Here is a 17686-nt window from a genome sequence, read left to right as displayed (position 1 = left end):
TAGATAACTCCTATCTAGCACTTGTGTGGCCTCCATTTTGGTGGTGTATTCTTGTCTGAGTAGTCTGTGCCAGCTCCCTTGCTAACTCTTGATAATTCCCATACTCAACCTGTAGGACAGTGCAGGTGTCACTTCCAGGGGATTTTCTTGATCTGCGTATGACCAGCGCTTGGGACAAAAACACTCAAGGACTCTCAGAGAAATAAGTGAATGAATGTTAACAGCCTGAGCAGTTAGTTCCCACCCTCCTCCAACACAGGAACACCCTTCTCAGGATCGTCCCTTCTCCTTTGACCTTTCTTCCCCAGACCTACCTCAAATGTACACATTCAAACCATTTACTGTTCTCAAAGACGTCTGCTCACAACAGCTCTAGTCATAATCCTCGCCCAACCCCATTCTCCCAGACTCCTCTCCAAGAGGGCCTCGAGTGAGAGGCGGGTCCGGTGGGAGGAAGACAAAGGAGTCGCAGAGACCAGAGCCCTGCATGCTCCCCGCCCGGGTTCACACGCGCACGTTTGAACGTCAGGGCGAACTGCTCCAGCGCGGCAGTGTACACCACAGGAAGTCAAGCTGCAAGGGTTGAGCCACCTCCGCAGTGGGGCTGGTGAGCCTCAGACCTGCAGCCCTGGTAACTCGGATCGCGCCGCACAGAGCCCCCGCCGCAGACCTACTGAGTCCCAGGTGCCGGTACCTGAGCGGCGGAACCCAAGGAGGCTGGACACCACCGAGAAGGGCAAGCATGCGGCAGAGCACGGCGGCGCGCTAGAATGTGTGTCATTCCTCCGCGCCCGCCGGCTGGCAGCTCATTGGGCCGTGAGCTCGGGGGCGTGGCCCTAGCGGCTGAGGCGAGCGGAGGCGCGCGGGCGGTTGGTCCTGCTCTCCGGCCTCGCGGCGACCAGGCCGTGCTCGGTGCTTTCGGAGACTGCCTGGTGGTGGGCATGGCTGGAACCCCCGCGCCGGGCAGCAGGAGGCGGAGCGGGCCCCCGGCGCCTAGCCCCGGCCCGCCGCCCAGCACCGGGCACCCTCCAAGTAAGCGGGCCCGGGGCTTCCCCGCGGCTGCCGCCCCAGACCCCGAAGACCCGTTCGGCGCGCACGGGGATTTCACCGCCGACGATCTGGAGGAGCTCGACACCCTCGCGTCACAGGCCCTGAGCCAATGCCCGGCCGCGGCTCGGGACGTGTTCAGTGAGTGCGCCTCGGGGCCTTTTCCCCGGAGGGTGGTGCAGACCTGCCAGACGCTCTTGATGGCTGTGGCTTCGGAACCCCACGGCGACCGCTGCCACAGTGTCTTGCACCCACACTGCCCCTTCACAATATAAGAACAGCTTGATTTAAGCAGCGGTTGTGTCCAAAAAGGTCCTTTGATTTGGGGGAGAAATATGTCAGGAATGTCAAACAGCCGATTTGAAATATAGAAAACCAGGTTAACATTTTACTTTAGTTTCTAAAGTTTGGGCTACTAGGTTCTTGGTTCTAAGCAGAGTTCCTTGAAACACGACTACCACCGCCATCAGAACCATAACTCCCTGCGCATGGGGACCCATTCTTGTGACAGATTTGGAAGGCTTTAGATCTAATAAAGATCACTGTTTCCCCTTGGGCCGCATGAGCATAAGAAGGGCCTAGCAGAGTCAAGAAATGAGAGAGACTTATTCTTTTATGCAACCAATAAATTGTACTAGGTGCCCAAATCTTAGGGACTGCAGCACACCTAGTAATGAACAAAAGACAAAAAGCCCTTCCTTCATGGAGCTTACACTCTAGTTGGGGAATGAGTAAAGTCTTGTGGGGCTCCCAGAAAGAGAAAAGTTTTGAGAGCACCTTGCATCTCTACTTGGATGTCTCACATGCATCTTAAATTCCGCACAATAATTTCCTGGAAATCCAGCATCTCCAGCACTGTGCCTGGCAAAGCAGACATTCAGAAAACACTCATTGATGACCAAATGTTCCACACAACAATGACTAGCCCACTCTCCATCAGGTGGCACAAGGCAATGGCTCCATTTCCTTGACTATATATCTAATTCTTTTCCAAATCCTGTAACTTTACCTTCTTATTCCATCTCTGGAATCCATTCTCTTTCTATCATCTCTACCATCTCCCTGGTCTGTGTCACCATCGCCCTTCCTCTCAACAACAGTCTGCTAAATTGTCTCCCTATTTCCAGTCTTGACTCCCTGCAAGTTGGACTTCACACCGCAGCCAGACTGATGTTTTCAAAACTCAAATCTAGCTGCCTCACAGTTACACTCAAGCATCCCAACTAAAAGCCCTTTATAAGGACTTCCCACTGCTTCTACTATAAAGATCAAAAACCTTAACGTGGCCTGTGAGGCCTAGCATGGTCTACCCGTTTCCCATTCCCTCTCTGAGTTCTAGCCACACTGACCTTCATTCATCCTTTGAATTTTCTCTGCTTTCTTACAAGACAGAAACGTTGCACATTGCTGTTTCTTGTACCTTGAGTGTTCTTTCCATCCATTCCCCATCCCCATTCATCTGATTAATTCCTACTTGTTCTTTAGCTCTCAACTCAGTCATCACTTCCTTAAGGAAGCTTTCCAATCATTCACTTGGGTCAAATCCCCCTATTATAGCCTTTCCTATATTTGTTCTCCTCTGCAGCTCTTATCACAGTTGTAATTTTACATTTATTCATATGATTATTTTTGAATGTCCTGTAAGTTCCATGAATGTAGGGACTGTACCCATTTTGCTCACTATTGTACCTTTAGAGACTAAATTGTGCCTGGCATATTGTAGGTACTCAGTAAATATTGTTGAATAGTAGATCACGGAGTTCTAACCAGTGAGACCCCCACAGCTCCTTTCACCCTTTACATGAGACTCTTAAAATTGGGTGGGGGATGGGGTGAGGGTGGCAGGATCTGTTATTTCATAAAGATCATTTATGAGTTTAAACCATGTTCTTAGGTTGGAAAAATGTACATTGCTTACTAGATCTTTCTCTAATTTGCTTTCAAGAGTGATTTTTTTCAGCATTGTCTGGCAAAAGTGGAAAAATGATGGGTCCTGAAAAGTATATGGGAACTGTTTTTTACAGATGTTCATAAGGTCCCCAGATTAGATGGGATGTCAAAAAATCCTGCAGGGAAAAACAGAGAAAGTGTTCCAGTTAAAGATAATTTTGAATTAGAGGTACTTCAGGCACAATACAAAGAACTTAAAGAAAAGGTAAGTGACTTAATTTGTGGTTTTGTAGTTAATTCATTCACTTACGCACGGGTTATAAAGCATTGTTCAATAAAATATGTAAATATTTTGAAACAAGAGTTCAGATTCACCCCCATGAAATGGGGGAAGGCTGGGGAAAGAAAGGCAGAAAATTGAGGCTGAAAGACACTAAATCCTGAGATTCCTAACAGCCAAGGCAAGAAAGGAAACTGTACACCAGATCCAAAAAGAGGAGACACAAACTTTCTGTTTTAGCACTAGATAAATTTATAGCATTTGCCTTATATAAGGAACACAACATCATAGTGGTTGCTATTTTCATTAGCAGTTTTGCAGAAAAGCAGACATCCTTCATATGACCATCTATAGGTCCCTAGGAAAACTAACAACATAATGTTGAATTTTAGTTCTGTGAAGTGTGTGACCAAGATTTTTTAATACCTATTAGAACTTACATAATCTGCCTTCATAAATGACAAGTGTGTCTTAAGCTATCTTGCTGAATATTAGCTGTCCCATGAATGGGCCTAGCAGATCATGATGACATCTGGTTGGTACAGATATATTTTGAGCACTCATTGGTCTGTAGGACATGCTTTACATGTGCTTTCTCCATCTCCCCAGCTACATGTTAAACAAGTACATATATCATTTTCCCTTACAAACTTTTCACAAGGTTGATTTGGGATTTACAGATGAAGGCAATGGAAGATGAAGTCCTCATTAAAAATGGAGAAATTAAAATTTTGCGGGACTCACTGCATCAAACAGAATCCATTCTAGAGGAACAGAGAAGATCCCATTTCCTTCTTGAGCAAGAAAAAACTCAAGCACTCAGTGATAAAGAAAAGGAATTCTCCAAAAAGGTGACCCAGAGCGTTTGTTTTGCTTCTTATGGACATCAGCTTTGCCTGCTCACTGAGGTCCTTTAGAAGCAATGACCAAAGTTGCCTATAAATATTTAAGGAAGATTTCAACAGTTGTTTGTCTTAAAGACTTTCTGCTATCAGCTAATTGCATGGACTTTTCTTCCAGGCTCTGCATGTGGTTTGGAAAAGGACTTAGATGAAACTCTGCTTTGCAGGTCTTGGCATGAATAAATCACTAGCTTAGACTTTCCAGAAACAGGCTTAAATTAGGGCTTTGGGGCAGATCAGAAATTCAATTGCCCTAGCTTAGGTCAAAAGGAAATAAACTGGCTTCCATAACTAAGTCTGGGAAAAACAGGTGTGCTGGGGCCTCAAATGACTCAAGCTGTGCCAGGACTTATCTTTATCCTCTATGCTATAGGTAGGCTCCATCCTTATGGTAGAGAATATGTTCGCTAGAAGCTCCTGGGCTCATATTTCATGGCTCCAGAGCAGACTGAAAACTTGGGCTCCCTCATCTCAAGTTTTAAAATTCTGGGGAAGGCTCTAATTGATCTAACCTGAGTCAGGTGCCTATCCGTGAACCAGGCACTAACCAAAGAGATGCTAGCTCCCATTCAAATCACATAGTCAGAGGTAGGGAAATGATGTTTCTTAGGGGAGGGAGATGCTATTCTGGGAAGAAAAACAGTGGGTGTCCATCACTTTCCTTTAGCACTTCCCAGTGCTTCTATTGCAAGGACATGGGGTTTTATTCTCCCATTACTTCATTTAGCAAACTTAGCAAACTTTAAAGAAATACTAACGTGTCCAGCACTAACAGCAGTAGTTGCCTTTCCATATGCATGATGAAGAGCAAGGGATTTGCAGTCAAAATCCAGAGTTTGAATCCAGGCTTTATCAAGTGGTGACCTCAGGGTAATGGCTTAAGCTCCATACTCATTTCCCTTATTTGTTCAGAAAATAACCAGAAGAGTTGTTGTGAGACTTAAATGGTCCTACACTTGTGTCTGGTGCTGCACCTGGCACGGAGTGTCCTTCAGGGAATGACAGCAGTTACTGTGGGCTACAGGCCATGCAGGCCAGAGAAACAGGTCTCCCCATACTGCACAAGGTTTTGGTAAAACTTTTCCAAATACTCTGCCCAGACTTTCAAGAAGCCCTGGAATTGTGCACCACTACATTCATTAAAAGGTCAGCATGTAGGGGCCGGCCCCGTGGCTGAGTGGTTAAGTTCGCCCGCTCCGCTTTGGTGGCCCAGGGTTTTGCCCCTTCAGATCCTGGGCGCGGACATGGCAGAACTCATCAAGCCATGCTGAGGCGGCATCCCACATGCCACAGCTAGAAGGACCCACAACTAAAAATACACAGCTATGTACCAGGCGGCTCTGGGGAGAAAAAGGAAAAATAAAATCTTAAAAAAAAAAGGTTAGCATGGTACAGTGAGATATGGCACCCTACCAAGCTCTATGCTGAGCATTTTACCTTCATCATTCTTCTTTAATCCCCCCAACCATGAAGACAGGTATTCATGTGAGAGATAAGCTGAAGTTCAGAGAGGCTGAGTAAATGGTATTTGAACCTTCACAAACTACCTCACAATAATTCAGGTCAAAATATCTTTCTGGGGGCCGGCCCCATGGCCAAGTGGTTAAGTTCGCATGCTCCACTTCGGCGGCCCAGGGTTCCGATCCTGGGTGCGGACATGGCACCGCTCATTAGGCCATGTTGAGGCGGCGTCCCATGTGCCACAACTAGAACGACCACAACTAAAAGAAATATATACAACTGAATACTGAGGGGATTTGGGAAGACAAAGCAGAAGAAAAAAAAAAAGATTGGCAACAGTTGTTAGCTCAGGTGCCAAAAGAAAAATCTGTCTTTCAGGAAGAAGGCTAAAGCTTGAGATGTTAGGACATTTGTGTCACAGCAGATTTTCATACTTATTTCTCGTTGTGTGTTTGCCCTTTACTAACTTGAGATTTTGAAGCCCAGAGATATTTTTGTATATATGGTAGGGCCCCTACAAGTATGTTTCTTTTGTCTTCCAGCTCCAATCATTGCAGTCTGAACTCCAGTTTAAAGATGCAGAGATGAATGAATTAAGGACAAAGCTTCAAAGCAGTGAGCGAGCAAATAAACTCGCTGCTCCCTCCACCTCCTATGTCAGGTAATGGTCGTGTTGGACAGAGAGTTCAGTTTTGCATTGTTTAGTAACAAGTTTGAATAACACTGTCAGGCTAGTCCTAAATAAAAGCCAATCAGACTCTGCCGCTTGGGCATAGGTCCTTTTTCCTGAAGGCCTCAGAGATGGTTTGGATGAGGCTTGAATAGTTTGGAGCATCACAGTGTAAAGGCCCCACACCTGAGAAGTGCATCCTCTGTATAGGACCTTATAAACACAATTCCTCGAGACTAGAAAAGGCTGGGAAGATAATCTCCAAGCTTCTGAGGTGGGCCAGTCTTCGTTTTATGTAATTTGTTTCAATTAACTGATTTTGCTCCAAGCATGAATTTATTTCAGTCCCAACTACTTGGAAGATTCTTTCTCATTTGCTGCCCTGAGACCTTTGTCCCACAGCCCCTGCCTTCGCTGCAGGTGTGATCAGCTTGGTAATGGTGTGGGTCCTGCCCCCTGCCTGCCAGAGAAGTCTGGCACACTGTCACTATCAGCCTTGATAGGTGAAGAGTGTGGGTCAGGAGGTCTTTTTCTGGTATTGAACATTCTGCTGCCTTTGCTCACAGCGGGCAGGGTGTGGAATGGAACTCTTCTTGCCTAGCATACTCCACATAAGAGAAGCGAGCAGAGGGAGCCCATCTTTATCTCTTCACACACCAGTAACAGAAGGGCCTTGGCATTGTCTGATTCAATCAGAGGATTAAGACTGCTTCTCTAACGTAAAGGCCCTGGCACTGAGGAACTGGCTCGGTTTTCAGTTGCAAGACACAACACACCTTTCAACAGATCCTTTTTCTACTGAAAATCTTTTAATTCAGTCCCAGACTATTAAAAAAGAGGTTGTTGCACATTAAAAAGATGTTTTGGTGGAATTGGAAATAGTAGTGGAATTATGGGCAATATTTTTAGGTGATTAGAAGAATGTGGAAATAAATGCAAGATTTTTTCCAGGAATTTGGATCAAAATGCCTTGAATTTTATACGCTATCCTGACAAAGAATGACAAATGTATAATGGGTAAAACCTTTGGTCAAATCACCTAGACATGAAAAGTTTAAAGCTTGTTAGAAGTTTTATAACCAGATATTTTAAGTGATTTTAGCAGAATCCTTACTTTGCTTTCATAGTTACCTTTTCCAGTCCTAGGAAAAGCCCTTCTACGGTTATAAAGCCAGAAGCATGTTCTCCACAGTTTGGAAAACCATCTTTCCCTACGAAGGAGTCTTTTAGTGCTAACATGTCCCTTCCCTGCCCCTGCCAGACAGAAACAGGACACAAGTCCCTGCTGGGCAGAGAGGGTAAGTCAGTCTATCTGTCATGTATTGCTGTACAACAGATTACCCAAATTTGTGGCTTAAAACAACAATAAGTATTTATTTTCTCCTGGTTTCTGTGGGTCCACAGTTCTGACAGGACACAGTGGGGATGTTTCGTCTCTGCAGGGACTGGAATCACGGACGGCTTGTCTGGGGCGGCAGGATCTGTTTCAATAGATCCTCACTCACATGGCTTACTCATGTGGCTAGCAGTGGAATTCCTCTCCACATGTGGGCCTCTCCACTCGGCTGCTTGGGGGACCTCACACCCTGGTGGATGGCTTCCTCTAGAGCTGGCAAACCCAGGGAGAGCGCTAGGTGGAAGCTGTCCTTTTTATGGCCGAGCTTCAGAAGTCATGTAGCATCACTTCTGCCACATTCTGTTTGTCAGAAGCCAGTCACTGAGGCTGGGCCACGTTCCAGGGGAAGGAAACTAGGTTGCACCTTTTGAAGGGAGATCTGTCAAAGGATTTGCAGGCATATTTTAAAACCTCCACAGTCAGCATCCACTGACATGCCAGAAACACAGCTAGTGTGCAGGGACGTCTGTTCCTTTCATAGCCCAGCCTTGAGCTTGTACAGCTCAGTCCAGACTGAGGGAATGCTGCCACTCTCCAGAAGGAGACAACCTAGGAGCAGTGGGTTTTCACTCTGAGGCTGTGCTATGCCAATTTGTCTTATAATTTAGATACATTGCCTCTCTCCTACCACCGTCAGCCCTTTCAAATCATTGGCCATCCCACCACCTCTGAGAATTGCAGCCACTCACATTTTTGGCATCTAGCAGCTGCAGGAGCAGCATAGGGTAGTGTTATAAGCAAGCAGTGAGCCCACCAGGCTGGCCGTGAATCCCAGTGACACTATTTACTGGCTTAATCTCTATGCCTGAGTTTTCCTATATGTAAAACAGAGCTGACGATAACACCTCCTCGTAGGGTTTCTGTGAGGAATGGATGAGCTAATATGTGTAAAGCTCTTAGAACAGTATCTGACACATAATACTGCTTTTATGTTATTGCCTCATTTTGAAATGGGGCGAACAACTTAATTTTCTTTTCCTTTCCTTTCTTTGTATGAGTTCCTGTTTACGTGAGGAAGGCAAAAGATGTGAGTGTTCTTGAGTTGCCTTGACTCTTGTTTTGATCCAAGGCTGAAGAAGTAGAGTAATCTGTGTTTTAAACTCATTACATTTAAGAGTTTCTGATATGGCTGTGCTTTTGTGCTCAAGTTTTGATTCACATTTTATCTAGTTACAGAGAATAAGACCCACAGTCTGGGAGGTGACCCCATAAAGCAGGAAGAGTCCCAGAAAAGCCTTGGTGACAGCTGGATGCAGACATCAAACACTCAAGGTACAGAATCCCTGTTCCTTTTGCAGGAGGCCTGCATGACTCTGGTTGTCCTCTCAATGCTACAGTAGAATTGCCTAGGGAACTGTCTGGAGCTCTGAGGACCAGCACTCCAGACAGTCCTTTAGAGGGTCCAGGGAAGTAGTAGTCTGTCACTTAAGCAGAAGACTATAAAACTTAAGAGGCCAAGAGTAAGTATGTTCCAGTGCCTTCAGCACCCACAGGCATCTCAGTGGAGCTTAGTGGCAGCTTGGAGGATGGTCAGCATTCAAGGAACACTCACCTTTTCCTTCTGAGGCCATAGAAAAGGCCTCCCACATCAGAACTTTCTAGAGTCACCTTGTCTTTTGCAGGTTCCATTTTGATAAACCTTCTCCTGAAGCAGCCTTTGATCCCAGGGTCATCCCTAGGTCTGTGCCATCTCCTGAGCAGTTGTGCTGAGGCTCCTAGTGGCACTCTGTTGCAGCCACCAGGGTTTGGCAGGTAAGCATAATAAGACTCCTAAAAAGCTTGTTTAGGAAGGAATTTCCAGGAAGCAAGTCCCTTTCTGGTCCTAGCCAGCCTGGAAGGTCTGCACGCTGGGCAGAGAAACTAGAAAATTTGGCAGGCAGGTTCTTTGGGGCCCTTGACCTTATCTCCATCTCACCCTTGTGTGTTTTCTTTTGTGTTTGCTGCTAGTACCTTGGCTGGGATGTCAAGCCTGAGGACTACAGGTTCCCGCGATGGGTCATTTCCCCTCTCGGCCCTGAGAGAAGCACAGAATCTGGCCATTACTGGACTGAATCTGGTTGCCAGGAATGAAGGCTCGTGTGATGGAGACCCAGCAGAGGGAGGCAGAAGGGCCTTCCCACTCTGCCAGCTTCCTGGAGCTGTGCATCTCCTCCCCCTGGTACAATTCTTTATCAGCTTACACTGCCAGGCTCTGCAGGATTTGGCAGCAACTAAGAGAAGTGGAGCACCTGGGGACTCACCGACACATTCCTCCTGCGTGAGCTCCGGGGTAGAGGCCAGCCCCGAGGACTCAGTTTGCAACCTAGAAGCCTTCTCTGTGGCTTCACTTAGCATTCTTCAGCACCTGGTGTGCCACAGCGGAGCAGTCGTCTGCCTATTACTGTCAGGAACAGGGGTGGATTCCACTGCGAGGGAAGGAAACCAGAGCCTGGTTCATAGACATGGTCAGAAGGATGTGACCTCAGCCCCAAGGGGGCTTGCCGATGACCAAGGCCAGCATCCACTGTTGAAGATGCTTCTTCAGCTGTTGACTTTCTCTTCTGCAGCAACAGGTCACCTTCAAGCCAGTGTCCTCAGCCAGTGCCTTAAGGTTTTGGTGAAATTAGCTGAAAACGCTTCCTTTGATTTCTTACCCAGGTATAACGCAGCATGGAAGTCATGCTTCTTTGTGGGTCTTATCTGATCTCTTGAGGTCTGTCCTGTGGCCCTTGCACTTTGCTCACATCTTGACTTATCTATACTGTTCAGTTCTAAGCCTTGGTTTAGCTTGAGACTTTGTTCAGAGAGTTCTGAAGTGATGAGAAGTGGGGCCAGGTGTTGGGAAAACCAAGCAAGTGGTTTATTTGGCTTAATTCTGCCTCTGTACAGTAGGTAAGCAAAGGACACGTGATAAAAAGAAGGCTGTTAGCCACTATGGAAGAGTGTCCCACCCCCAGGACAGACAAAGGCTGAACCAAGAGGCCTTTGAACCTGGGACATGGATCAGGTGAAGACCACGTATCAACCACATTTAAGTTTGGTGGGGTTCCCTAAGGAATCAGAGGGTGTGGGGAGGGTCTGCAGTCCACAAGCTGACCTTGCTGGAATCTGCCCACCATCACTGGGACCACTGTGCTCTGGCATGAGCCACAGGTTACTTGCTCCTCTTCAGGTTTGTTGGAAGGGGAACTATAGTGAACCTGGCTCATGAACACTGTTGTCATAAATTCCTAACTTGGCAATCCAGAGCCTTAAGACTGTGAGGAGCTATAAATACCATCCAGCCCCATCCCCTCGTCCAGTAATCCCATCTCCCACTCAGCACTCCACCAAGAGGCCAGTTACTATGATGGAAAGACTCCACTGGCAGCACATTTCTAAAGGCTTTTCATCTCTGAGCTTAGCATACTTGGTTCATAAAAACACTGGATCCTGGGTTCCATCTGAATATATTCTGGTGGTCTGGTCCATGTAAATGTAGTGCTCAAAGCCAGACACAGTACTGCAGTGTAGTGTGGGCAGCACGGTAGGCGCAGACCATGACCCAGGCATCTGGCAGGGACCCAGCTCATAGTGGCTGGTTGCTTTTTCATATTTCTTACATGAGTTCCAGGAACCACATTTTTACCAGTTCTCTTGGTAGAGACACTTTCATTCCATACCCATTGAGCTTGTCCACAAGGACATCAAAAAATACCGGCCCCATGGCGCAGCAGTTAAGTGCGCACCTTGTGCTTCGGCGGCCCGGGGTTTTCCAGTTCGGATCCCAGGTGCGGACATGGCACTGCTTGACACACCATGCTGTGGTAGGTGTCCCACATACAAAGTAGAGGAAGGTGGGCACAGATGTTAGCTCAGGGCCAGTCCTCCTCAGCGAAAAGAGGAGGATTGGCAGTAGTTAGCTCAGGGCTAACCTTCCTCAAAAAAAAAAAAAAAAAGCTATTTATGGGGCTGGCCCTGTGGCACAGCAGTTAAGTGTGCATGTTCCACTTTGGCGGCCCAGGGTTCGCTGGTTCGGATCCCGGGTGCAGACATGGCACCGCTTGGCATGCCATGCTGTGGTAGGTGTCCCACATATAAAGTAGAGGAAGATGGGCACGGATGTTAACTCAGGGCCAGTCTTCCTCAGCAAAAAGAGGAGGATTGGCGGCAGATGTTACGTCAGGGCTAATCTTCCTCAAAAAAAAAAAAAAGCTATTTAATGGGTGGTTACTACAGGCCAGACACAAGTGCCTTCCGTTCACTAGCTTGTGTGACACCCTCAGAGCCCTGCATCCTCACACCTAGCACAGAGCCTGGCTCACTGTAAGTACTCAGTATTTGTTGAGTGAATAAACCCTGTGCTGAAGTCAGGAATCCCAGAGGAAGTCTGCTGGGTGGGTTTCAAGACAGTTAGTCTCCTGAGCCATTGCCCTTGATCACTGACACCACCTCCCACTCAGTGCCTCTCTTCAGAATTCCTTCATGCTTGCGAGCTGAACCCCACTGCCGCACAGCCTCCTGATCACCTTGGAGTAGAAGCTAGAGATGGGTGCCACCAAGGCTCTGAAACAGCACGCTGCAGTCTCCTATGAAGGGCACCCTGCCCACCCAGGCTTGCGGGCAGATCACCCCCTCAGGCCCTAGTCTTCCTGCTGCTTCTATTGTAGCCATAGGTCCAGGCTACATAGGTCCAGGTTGTTCCTCAGGTACTAGGATGGCAAGGGCTTTCGAGCAAATAGGTCTCACCCCTAACTTCAACCAGGACAGCATGACTGTTATCTACTGTGTGTTTGGGGGCTCTGCAAAAAAAAAAATTCACTTAAAAAGAAGGCTCTGATGCTATCAAAAAATAATTCGGAAACCACTGTGTTGTGTAGAAAGGTGGAATTTCTTACAGATAGTTTCACGGGCTTTAGTAGACTAGTTAGGGTCCACTTCTAGCCTACTAACGAAACTGGGTAACAACCAGGTTAAATTCCAGTTTCCCACAAAGTCCCATACTCCCTGGAGAATGAAAACATTCAGTTTCTAGTTCACTGTACAGGATTTTCTCTAAAATGAATTTGCCCCAAATATTGAGACTTTGCTTCTTAATGGCATACTATGAGGAATTTTTTTTTTTTTTTTGAGGAAGATTAGCCCTGAGCTAACATCTGCTGCTCATCTTCCTCTTTTTGCTGAGGAAGACTGGCCCTGAGCTAACATCCATGCCCATCTTCCTCTACTTTATATGTGGGACACCTACCACAGCATAGCTTGCCGAGTGGTGCCATGTCTGCACCCGGAATCCGAACCGGTGAACCCTGGGCCGCCGAAGTGGAAATGTGTACACTTAACCGCTGCCCACCGGACCAGCCCCTATGAGGAATATTCTTAACCCTTGATACATTGTGCTAAGACACTGCAAATGCTTGAAGGGGAACACACACATAGAATTGCCCCTCTCCCCACCCACAAGGCTGTGTGGGTTGAGCAAACAACAGTGGTTGTCTTGGGACTTGGTTCCTTGGTAATAGCTGTCCCTGAGACTTGGGGGAGAGTGTGCCCAGAGCCTGTCACCCATGCACACTCCAAGTAAGCACGTTATGCTTGGTGGCAGAGGAGCTGCTGTTTTCTGACAAGTGGAGAAAATGGTCTTCCTTGCTCGGTGAGTGGTCTCTTAAGATCCAACCATAGCCAAGTCCACATTTGTCACTTCTAGAGCCAAGCCAGTCCTTTGGTGGTGGGCACAGGACATTTCTCTCACACCCAAGTTAAGACCTGCCCTCCTATTTGGGAGCAGAGGCAAGAAAGAGCCCAGGAGCAGTGTGGAGGCCAGGCACCCCCGGTCCAAGGAGGCATCTCCCATTTACTGGGTGGCGCTGGGCCAGGTAAGAGCCTGTCATCTCCAAGTCACAGCAGTCCTCCAGTGAAGGGCACTACCTACTTATTCACATGAAACCAGTATCAGCAAGTAGGTGGTGGTTGGCCAACATTCGAACCCACCTGAACCAAGTCTCCTCTTTGTACTGGCCTGCTTGAGTTTCCTGTGACCTCTAGTGAAAAGTGAGAGTGAATTATGGGACTGGGTTGGAAGTGTCACGTCTCTCTGGACCCTTGTGTTTTAGGTTCCAGTGTGTGTTCCGGGTGCTGACACAGTGCCTCAGCCCAGAGACACCCCTGCCTAGTGTGCTGCTGACTGTTGAGCTCCTCTGCCTCCTGGTGGACCACGAGAAGCTCTTGCCTCAGCTCTGCTCCCACTCAGGTAAGCAGGGCAGGGCACAGGTGTCTGGACTGTTCCTGCAGGCTAGAGGGAAGGGTGGAGGCAGAGACAGGTCAGGGGCCTCCTGAGGGCTTCTGCAGCTTGTACCCTGGGCTCTGGGTGAGAACGGGGACACTGAGTGAGAGGTGGGGCGTTCTTTTCAGAAGGCTGCCTCCTCCTGCTGCTATACATGTACATCACGTCAAGGCCTGACAAAGCGGCTTCGGAGACACAGTGGCTTCAACTGGAACAAGAGGTAAAAATACCAGCGCCCCTTCCGTGGACTGCTTACCACCCCATCCTACTCTAAGAGCCACTTTTCCTCCTTCCTCTGGGGAGAAAGGGAGCTTAATTCATTTTGGTAACAAGAGTTTGGCCACTAATAAAGTAAGTGGGGGCTTGCTTGTTTGGGGGCTCCACACTGCACAGATGCAATACAGTCGGACCCCAGGGTGTCCCGAGACTTGGTAAAGTTGCCCAATAACTGTTCCTACGCAGCTTTGGGCCCTGACGGCTGGAGGTGGGCCTGGAGGCAGGTGGGTCATTGGTGAGACACAGGTGTGGGTCCTGAGTCTAGCCTAAGAAGGCACCACAGCACCACCTCTGGGACCCCATTTGGGCAGACAAGAAGTTGCTAAGGCAACTGGAGCTCTTGTAGGAGAAGCATGAAACAGCCCTCACTGTGATCAGGGTCTTATTCTGCTACGGATGGAACAGAGACTGTTCTTGTTCTAGGCCGTGTGGCTCCTGGCTAAGCTTGGTGTGCAGAGCCCCTCCTCCCCGGTCACTGGCTCCAACTGCCAGTGCAACGTGGAGGTGAGTGCCTAGGGGCAGGCAGGGCCGACAGCGTGGCCACTCTGTTGGGGGTAAGGTGCAGGGATCCCATGCTCCTTCTAACCCTGGTGCCACCATTCAGAACCCATCTCACCGGGGGTGGCTAGGAAAGGTGCTGCCCAGCTGAGCAAGTTGTTAGGGTGCAGGAGCCGCGAAACCTGACCTCAGTCTGTGCCCTCCCCCAGGTGGTGAGAGCGCTGACAGTGATGCTGCACAGACAGTGGCTGACAGTGCGGAGGACAGGGGGGCCTCCAAGGACTGACCAGCAGAAGCGGACAGTGCGGTGTCTGCGGGACACAGTGCTGCTGCTGCACAGCCTGTCCCAGAAAGACAAGCTCTTCAGTGTGCACTGTGTGGAGGTCCTGCATCAGTATGACCAGGTGATGCCAGGGGTCAGCATGCTGATTCGAGGGCTTCCTGACGTGACAGACTGTGAAGGTGAGCTGGCAGGAGGACCCCTCCCTGCCCCAGCCCTCACGTGGGCTTTTTCCTCAAGTTTGTTGACAAGTCAGACTTCCCCACCTTACGTCAGCAGTCCTCCATCCACCACGGCCTTTGCCAGCACTGGGGTCATTCTTGTCTTCCTACTCTGGTTCTTCTCTGAGCATATCAGGCTGCCTTTTGCTTACATCTGTTGCGTCGGCCTGGCAGAGCCACGGTTTTTCCAGAAACATCCCTGTCTGAATTGCCTTTGTATCACTTTGCTTGCAGTAACTGAGGGAGCAAGGCCTGGGCGTGGAAGGGACTGGTTAGTTCCTGCGGGCATGGGGGGCGGAGAGGTAGGACCTCCCCCAGTCTCCAGCAACTTCAGGTCCTCACCAGGGGACCCTCTTCTTTTTTGGCTCAGAGGCAGCCTTGGATGACCTCTGTGCCGCCGAACCTGACGTGGATGACCCTGAGATGGACTGTGGCTGAGGCCGGTGAGCATCGAGCCACATGGTGGCACCAGCACCACTACTTTCCTCACCTCATCAACTGATTAAAAGCAGTGACCGACTGTGTGAGAACAGGCCAGCCTTGTGTTTCCTGAGTCCGATCGGTGTTGGCTGAGTGGGAGGGACAGAGCAGGAGGGGGACCCGGGAAGGCTTGGATCTTTCTTCCTGTCCTTGGCTGGAGCTGGGACTCGGTCCCCATGGTAACAAATCTGCTTTGAGGAAGGAGCCCTGCCCTGCCTGTGGAATTGTCCTGAGTCATCCCTTTGGGCTGAGGCCATGGGAAGAAACCATTGTGTCACTAGGAGGCAGCCCTCAGTCCGGGCCTAAACAAGGGAGGCCTGGGAAAGTGGGGCCGAGGGGTGGCTGCAAAATGGCCACGGCAGGTCTGAGTCCTGGAGCTAGTCTTCCTCGATAGCCTGGGCTCCACTGCCCTTGTCCTCCCGGCTGGCTCACTCACTGGTATGAGGGTTTCTGGTGCAGTGTGCCCACCAGCAGGCCCACAGCTAAAGATCTGAGAAGGCCTTCGGGGAGTCAAGAGGTGGGAGGGTTGGGGGGGGGGGTAGTGCCTGGGGAAGGATGGGTGTTGGCAAGAGAGGGACAAACCAGGCAGGCTGACAGCAGGGCGGGCCTTGCTCACGCCAGCCCGTGGGCGGGCTCAGGCTGGGTTTCACTTCCCGCCACTGCTGCCAGCAGCAAGAATCAGCCAGAAAGTGTGTGCCCCGCCTGAGCCATTGCTGCCTGCCTGCTACTCGGTAAGTGGGGACCCCCCAAGGGGATAGGGTAGCTTCCCTTATCCCCACCCCACTCCTGCCAGACTAAGTGGGCACTAGGGGAGGAGCCAAACCTTCCCCCAGACAGACAGCTGAGCATGCTGAGTCCCACCATCTCTGGCTTCCTGCCCTGAAAATGGGTTGCAGTGCCTGCCTGTGCAGGGAAGGGCCCCCCCACCCCACCCCACCTGCCTTAGATCTTATCACTGGGGCACTCACATACCGACCCTACCCCATGCTCCTTCCCAGGCTCAGCGGCAGGTACCCACCATGGGCTCACAGGGCCTACTCCCAGGTCCTGTGCAGACCCTCATCTTCTTGGACCTGGAAGCCACTGGCCTGCCCTTCTCCCAGCCCAAGGTCACAGAACTCTGCCTGCTGGCCGTCCACAGATGTGCCCTAGAGAGCTCTCCCAACCCTCACGGGCCTCCTCCCACAGTGCCCCCACCACCCCGTGTGGTGGACAAGCTCTCCTTGTGCGTGGCCCCAGGGAAGGCCTGTAGCCCTGCAGCCAGTGACATCACAGGCCTGAGCACAGGTATGCTGACAGCGCATGGGCGTCAACGCTTCGATGCCGACCTGGTCAACCTGCTCCGAGCCTTTCTGCAGCGCCAGCCGAAGCCCTGGTGCCTCGTGGCACACAATGGTGACCGCTATGACTTCCCCCTGCTCCAGGCAGAGCTGGCTGTGCTGGGCCTTACCAGTGCTCTGGACGGCGCCTTCTGTGTGGATAGCATTGCTGCCCTGAAGGCCCTAGAGCAAGCGGGCAGCCCCTCGGAGCATGGCCCAAGGAAGAGCTACAGCCTGGGAAGCATCTACACACGCCTATACGGGAAGGCCCCCCCGGACTCACACACAGCCGAGGGTGACGTGCTAGCTCTGCTCAGCATCTGTCAGTGGAGGCCACGGGCCCTGCTGCAGTGGGTGGATGCTCACGCCAGGCCCTTCAGCACCGTCAAGCCGATGTATGGGGTCACAGCCTCTACTGGAACCAACCTAAGGCCATCTGCTGCCACAGCCACTGTACCCCTGGCCAGAGCCAGGGACACCAGTCCCAACCTTGATGGGGGCAGGAGGTCCAAGGCCCTTCCTCCAATGAAAGGCCTTGGAGCCCCACCTGGAGAGGGACTGTTGGCTCCACTGGGCCTTCTGGCCTTCCTGACCTTGGCAGTAGCCACACTGTATGGGCTGTCTCTGGTCACACCTGGGCAGTAGGCCGAGAAGGAAAGTCTGGCTAATAAAGCTCCCCACAGCATTGAGTGGTCACTCGCCTCTACCCGCCTTAGCAGCCTTAGAGC

The 17686-nt window shown here is 50.1% G+C and overlaps 3 protein-coding genes across 7 annotated transcripts in view; 2 read left to right on the top strand and 1 right to left on the bottom strand.

Annotated features, from left to right (window-relative positions):
* Positions 1–17686, bottom strand: part of CCDC51 (coiled-coil domain containing 51) — a 38437-nt gene that overhangs the window by 12152 nt on the left and 8599 nt on the right. Inside the window, exon 1 of one of the 2 annotated variants that reach the window (XM_023620506.2) lies at positions 695–781. The exons of the other annotated variant lie outside the window; for it this stretch is intronic. The gene's annotated coding sequence lies outside the window, so the exon portion shown is untranslated. Of the gene's footprint in view, positions 1–694; positions 782–17686 lie in introns of those variants that run through there. 2 annotated transcript variants of the gene reach the window in all.
* Positions 453–15693, top strand: ATRIP (ATR interacting protein). Of its 3 annotated transcripts, XM_070237722.1 has the most exons (14): positions 456–1188; positions 3072–3202; positions 3898–4068; positions 6123–6241; positions 7391–7548; positions 8823–8918; positions 9269–9398; positions 9594–10283; positions 13715–13851; positions 14013–14104; positions 14584–14664; positions 14868–15120; positions 15394–15430; positions 15530–15693. In XM_070237722.1, coding segments are annotated over exons 1-14 (2514 nt in total). In that variant the 5' UTR covers positions 456–770; the 3' UTR covers positions 15531–15693. The 3 variants fall into 3 exon arrangements, with proteins under 3 accessions (XP_023476270.2, XP_070093823.1, XP_070093822.1); XM_023620502.2 differs by lacking the exon at positions 15394–15430 and having other exon boundaries at positions 453–1188; positions 8817–8918; XM_070237721.1 differs by lacking the exon at positions 15394–15430.
* TREX1 (three prime repair exonuclease 1) lies at positions 15528–17643 on the top strand. Of its 2 annotated transcripts, none has more exons than XM_070237726.1 (2): positions 15528–15602; positions 16638–17643. In XM_070237726.1, the coding sequence occupies exon 2, from the start codon at positions 16659–16661 to the stop codon at positions 17601–17603; it is 945 nt and encodes a 314-aa protein (XP_070093827.1). In that variant the 5' UTR covers positions 15528–15602; positions 16638–16658; the 3' UTR covers positions 17604–17643. The 2 variants fall into 2 exon arrangements, with proteins under 2 accessions (XP_070093827.1, XP_005600757.2); XM_005600700.4 differs by lacking the exon at positions 15528–15602 and adding an exon at positions 15673–16370.

This window comes from Equus caballus, chromosome 16, assembly GCF_041296265.1.
Source record: "Equus caballus isolate H_3958 breed thoroughbred chromosome 16, TB-T2T, whole genome shotgun sequence".
Lineage (NCBI taxonomy): Eukaryota > Metazoa > Chordata > Mammalia > Perissodactyla > Equidae > Equus > Equus caballus.
The sequence above is the reverse complement of the archived record's forward strand: the minus strand, read 5'-3'. Positions and strand labels throughout refer to the sequence as shown.

Coding starts and splice junctions, on each gene's coding strand:
- ATRIP (XM_023620502.2), top strand. CDS start 771: ATGTGTGTCATTCCTCCGCGCCCGCCGGCTGGCAGCTCATTGGGCCGT. Junction 6,242..7,390: donor CCCTCCACCTCCTATGTCAG/GTAATGGTCGTG, acceptor TACCTTTTCCAG/TCCTAGGAAAAGCCCTTCTA. Junction 15,121..15,529: donor TGACGTGACAGACTGTGAAG/GTGAGCTGGCAG, acceptor TTTTTGGCTCAG/AGGCAGCCTTGGATGACCTC.
- TREX1 (XM_070237726.1), top strand. CDS start 16,659: ATGGGCTCACAGGGCCTACTCCCAGGTCCTGTGCAGACCCTCATCTTC.